Source organism: Periplaneta americana, chromosome 2 (assembly GCF_040183065.1).
Source record: "Periplaneta americana isolate PAMFEO1 chromosome 2, P.americana_PAMFEO1_priV1, whole genome shotgun sequence".
NCBI classification, from domain to species: domain Eukaryota; kingdom Metazoa; phylum Arthropoda; class Insecta; order Blattodea; family Blattidae; genus Periplaneta; species Periplaneta americana.
The window spans coordinates 183,650,610-183,656,609 of record NC_091118.1 but is presented as its reverse complement, the minus strand read 5'-3'; the positions used below and the strand labels follow the sequence as shown (position 1 = coordinate 183,656,609).

Sequence of the window (6,000 nt, the reverse complement as noted above, 5' to 3'; positions counted from 1 at the left end):
TTGAGATTTTGGCGAAAACATGATAATGAAATCGAGTTCCGGTCTCACGTTCTTCGGGCAACAAACGGAGCACATGTTAAGGTAAATCCATAAAACTGAAGTATCATTTACTGAAAACCGCATTCCCGTATCTAGCGTAGTTTTTCAGTAATAGGACCTAAATATTGTGTACTGTTAAATTGATCAGTTTCAAAAAAAAAAAAAAAAAAAAAAAAAAAGAAAGAAAGAAAAAGAAAAAAAGAGTACTGCATTTCCCATGTCATCGTAACATTTATCACCACTGAACGATGAACTGGAAAAATTCAGAATGTAGAAAGTTTAATTCTATTACAAGAACAGTTCAATGAGAACTGCTACTTCTGTTTGTTAGTTTTATTTTCAGTGGTTTAAAAGTTTTCATTACAAAATCTATTGAGAACTGGACTTCTTTGCAGTCGCTTTCCAGGAGTTTGAATTTCCTCAGCACTTGACACATCGTACATTTGATCTCCAGCATAGCAAACTTCTGACCTGTTGGATACAAATGCAGTGTAATCTTATATTTTACACGGTTTATGCAGTATGACGTTTGTAACATCATAACTAGGGCACCATTTATATGCACAGAAAGTCTTAAATGTGCAGAATAAAACAAGGCAAATGTAAATACATGAAAAATCAATTGTTAGGGCTTACTATCTTTCTAAGAAAATAGAATGTTAATTATAATATGTCAGGCAGGTATACTGTATATGTTTTCGTTTATTTGATATTAAAGTTCACTATGTAGGCGTCATTTCTTTGTTTACCTTATTTCTTTTGGTTGTAGAACACAACTAACATATTTTCAAGATTTTCTATTGTCATACTTTCTATGTATAAGGATGTTTTTGAATGCTGAAAATGGTCGTTGAACAACATATGGTCCACACCTGTGGAGTAACGGTCAGCGCGTCTGGCCGCGAAACCAGGTGGCCCGGGTTCGATTCCCGGTCGGGGCAAATTACCTGGTTCAGGGTTTTCCCTCAATCCAATATGAGTAAATGCTGGGTAACTTTCGGTGCTGGACCCCGGACTCATTTCACCGGCATTATCACCATCACATTCAGACGCTAAATAATCTTAGATGTTGATAAAGCGTCGTAAAATAACCTACTAAATTAAAAATAAATTAAAAAACATTACATGAGGTAGCTGGACAAAATTTAGTGTAAAAATTGTGAGTTTGTAAGATCCAGGTTCAAGCAACCAACATTGTCTTGGCAGAAAGCCTTCTCCACTTGAACACGGTGGTGTAATCACGACTTTTGTATTGACAGCCTCACCAGTGGGCTCTTGTGCGCGGGAAATGTTATCTGTTAAGGATTCTACAGTGCGATCGAAAAGTCCCTCCGCAGCTCCATTACAGTTGTAGGCCTGATCACATATGACAGCCTAATTCACTTAATTAAATATTCAGGATTATCGTCTATTTCCCCTGCTGCAACAAATATCCGGGCCACCATGTCATCTTCAGATTCAACTGAGGTTGCGTAAACAAGATTACGCATCTGTCTCCACACAATAAAAAGTAGGAGATCGAGGAGGCCAAGGTACAGGACTGCCTCTGCCAATCCACTTTCCTGGAAATTGTTCAAGTAGTCACGCACACGATGTCAATTTGTAGAGTAGTCATGAACTGAAAAACATATACGTCTCTGCCGGTTTAATAAAGTCCCTGAAGAAAATATGATATTAGAGAAAACCATTTGTTTTGGTGTCCCATACAACCTCACGCAGTTTGTCGGTTTAATTATTTTTCAGCCTGTATGAACAAATAAAATTACCTCTTATTCTTAAAAAAATTATATATATATATATTTATTTCAACGTGTCCACATCCCTTGAATATAGAGTTCTATATCTTCTTTCACGGGCGAGTAAATCGTAATAAACGCAGCATAATGCCGGATCCTTTACATCTTAGGCAATTCGACCGTGATCATGGAAGATATTATTAATTCCGAAACGTCAGAAATGTATCTTGGGACGCAGCTGATAATAGGCCTATAACCTAATCTCAAAACTTCAAATTTCATATGTTATATATAATACGTACCTATGCAGTTTCTGGGGCCAGCAGAGAAAGGTATGTAGCTGAACGGATGTCTTCCAACGCAGTTCTCTGGCAGGAAACGATCTGGATCAAATTTATCAGGATCAGGATAAATATCGGCTCTTCGCATCGTCATGAACGGTAAAAACAATACAGTAGCTCCAGCAGGCACGATGTAGTCACCTGTAATATACACTTGTACCGTTTGAACATGTTACAGGACTTTAAACATCACGATTTCAAAGCAGATCTATGAACACCTACCGAAGGACATGTTGTCTGCGAGTTCTCGCCCAAACAATGGAACACTCGGGTATAGGCGTAATGTTTCCTTAATCACCATTTCCAAGTATTTCATGTTCTGAAGATCATAAGATGTCGCATTTCGATCGGAATCTCCAAAAATATCGTTCAGTTCAGCAAACACTTTGTCCTGTAATAGAAATGAAAGTCATTATAATACACCGTGTCCCGCATAGAGAGATCGAGAAATAAGTGCTAATGTAAAGTATAAATAATGGTTTTATAACATAACATTTTATACAACTTGATGTAAAAACTCTCCCAATGTCGGAGAATAGTCAGTGCAACCGTATGTGTGCGCCTAGAACTACCTACTCTGAAGACATCCGAAAGGTACTCAATCTTCTGCTAAGTGTTCCATAACATTTGTGGAGTGATTAGCGCAGCTGCATTTATAATGCGTTGTCTCGGTTTTTCCAAAATGTCAACTGTACCACGTTGGTAAACAGCATTCGTCATAAAGTCCCAGAAAAAAGTCCTGTGGGAATTGATCAACAACAAAAGTTCTGCACATTCCCTTTGTATTTCGCCTCGGTGAAGGAGAATGATCCAATAACGGAATGTTCTATTGAATGGCGCCAGGCTTGTTTCCACGATAAACGTTAGTGCGCATGCGCATGAACATGCAATTGTTTTTAAACCATAGGTGCATCTTGTCAGATGTAATTCAAAAGAATATCTTCATCTGATTTTAAATGGTGAGCATTTATTTCTCGATCTCTCTAATCGGGACACGGTGTACTTGATGATATAAAAACTAAGGTTTCACTCTTTTGTAATACTTTCGTTTACAAATTGCACAACAGTTGAAATTACTGTTTCAAACAACATACAGGAGACTACTTTTGTTGCGTAGTTTCCGAGAACATTTATACATTTTCCAAACTAGGCACGAGCTTGCAAGATACCCTCTGTAAAATTCTGTTCCGTAATCTTCAAACTGTTTCTCGGACAATAACCCTACAGGTCCATCATCCTAAAGCCATCAAGCTTCGTGAAGTTTCTTCAGAGTCCAAAAAGAAATAAAAATCGGAAAGGGCAAATTCTAGGCTGCAATTGATTTGTTTCAAAATCCTCTTTTGACATAAACTGCAAACTTTTCTATATTTTACGTTAAAATTTTTAGTATATTTAATTTCTTTAATCCCTTTATGTTCATTGAGTAATTGTTGCTAAATGGTTCAGTTATTATTACATATTTTAATTATGTTTTATAACTATATATTCTGTAGCTAATACATTTAAATTCTTTGGAATAAAAGTGCTTAAAACTGCAAATACGAGTACATACGATTGAATAAGAATTGTTACTGCTGAGAAGTGAAGGTTCGTCACCATGGTGTTCTCAACACCTCTGCAGAACGTGGTTTTCGAAACAGTTTTTAAAGTGAAGACATTGAGATCATAATTTGTGTCGTATGTATTCACTACTTTGTTCATTTCCATTAAGTGGAAAGACAATACTTCAGATATTCTGTGAGAACAACTTCTTGTCACATCACTCAACGAATGAATTAAAGGTCATGTTTTGTAGCCATAATACAAGAAAACATGTTTCTAATCAGATTCGTTGATTGTGCTCACCTGGATATCTGGGTGCTTTGACAAATTCCAGAGTGCGAACGATAGAGCTGCCGTGGTTGTATCATGGCCCTGAAGAAGTAATATATTCATTTCACTCAAAAATGTTGAAGTTAACATTATTAACTGTGACATGTGTGAAGTTAAGATTCTCACCTCGAACATGAATGTGTCTACTTCTTCCCTTATCTCTTCGTCCGTGAGTTTGAATCCGTCATCTGAAGCTTCAAGCATCAAATCAAGCAATGCCAACCGTCGCTTAATGCCTGAGAAAATTTAAAAGGGTGGTTAAACATAGGAAATAATTGGAAATGTTGACTTTTGCTCAGATAATTAATCTTTCACTGGACACTAATAATTAGGCTTCGTATTCCAGCTACCTAAACACTGAAGTTAAAGACTCATTGGGTATATAATACGCCGAACACAGATAATGCAACGGATAAGGATATAAACAAACAGGTCGTCGCTGCGTGTTCGTGGAGTACAGTCAACTCCAGACATTCTGAAGCTGTACTAGTAAACACTTGCTTGAGCCGTGATGTTCATTTTCGTCATCTTTGCAGTGAATAATAACGTGCATTTGTAAGTTACTTAACTTGAACATGTGCGGATGTCACTTGAAATGATTTTATATTGCAAGAAATTCTTTCAATAGCACATGACGTTATTGGTGCATGATATAGAGCAAGATATTCCTGTTGTCTGATATTTTTTTCATATGCTAAGCGGCGAGTTAATATCTACGTAATATTCAAATTTTGATGGTACTGGTTTTATATATTACGTCCAACACATTTTCTGTGCCTTTTGGTATTGCATTGTCTTTCAGTGCACTGTTTTTATAACTTTTACGTTTATTTTACACAATTTATAAATGTAATGTTGTCTACATTGACAGTGAAAATATTAGTTCAAAAATTCCCAATAATGTCCTGCAATATTACACTCTTGAGCGTCTTACCTAAGGCATTTTACCTCTGTAATGAACCTTCAATCAGCCACAAAGATGTAGTTATTTAAATAATACGACTTGCAAGAGCAGTGATCGATAAGACTACTCATTATGACTGCGTCCCGATTTTGATTTTCTAGAGGAAGAGGGCAGAAGATGCGTAACTATTTTGTATACGAACGTACCTGTACCAGCGCTGTGACGTCGCATATACTTCGAATCAGACAACTTCATTCCAGTTTATAGGTAGCTAAAATACGGAGCCTACTAATAATTACCTAGCATCCTCACACTGTATTCGGCATAGCCAATCTTATTTTCAAACTTAACATAAGGTAAGAAAACGTCATGTCTAGCTACAATGGGAGGATATGTTTCCTTTTCCCGACTACGAATCGATGTTGGTTTCTATCAGTCTCTCTGACCATCCGTCCGTCTGTCCCGGTCCGCATGTTTATGTGTGCGTGCGTGTGACGTCTACGTACCTCCCATTCAGTTTGAATGCCAGTACATGCACCCATCCACTTAGACCTATACATAGCCATCGAACCATCTATTCTTTTGTAAGACTCCCTTCATTCTCATTATGTCTTTCTGCATATTTTAAGATGGTAGAATGCCAGACGTAACAATTTGATATTCTGAATGTTGGGATAACATGATACTCCGCAGTTTCTCTATCTACATGAGTCATTCGAAATTGGTACCAACACTTTAATTAAAATCCAAACTTATTTATTCGGAATTGACATAATTATAGGGGAGAGTCGGGCAGTACCGGACATCGGGTAGTATCGGACAGTGCGTTTTTTTCATCTACCACCATATGGTAGTACCTGAATGACATGGTTACGTTTCTTTATGAGACATCACAGAAACGTAACCATGTCAATCAGGTACTATCATCGTGTGGTAGATGAAAGAAACTCACTGTCCGATATTACCCGATGTCCGATACTACCCGACTATCCCCTAATTCTGAAAAATAACCTCCTCCAGCTTCACGTACCCTTCGCCACACCTCTGGAAGGAGATGGATGCCATAGCGTCACTTTGCTCTAAATGTCTTATTGATCGCTTTACAATA

At 37.4% G+C, this 6,000-nt stretch overlaps 1 protein-coding gene across 1 annotated transcript in view; it reads right to left on the bottom strand.

The window, feature by feature from the left end:
- Positions 1 to 270: 270 nt before the first annotated feature.
- The window catches only part of LOC138694896 (cytochrome P450 4C1-like), a 34,212-nt gene continuing 28,482 nt past the window's right edge, over positions 271 to 6,000 (bottom strand). The window contains exons 8-12 of the mRNA XM_069819070.1: positions 4,115 to 4,224; positions 3,962 to 4,030; positions 2,339 to 2,507; positions 2,078 to 2,257; positions 271 to 510 (exon numbers count right to left, since the gene is read on the bottom strand). Coding sequence (XP_069675171.1) covers positions 341 to 510; positions 2,078 to 2,257; positions 2,339 to 2,507; positions 3,962 to 4,030; positions 4,115 to 4,224 — 698 coding nt within the window. The 3' untranslated portion in view covers positions 271 to 340. The remainder of the gene's footprint in view (positions 511 to 2,077; positions 2,258 to 2,338; positions 2,508 to 3,961; positions 4,031 to 4,114; positions 4,225 to 6,000) is intronic.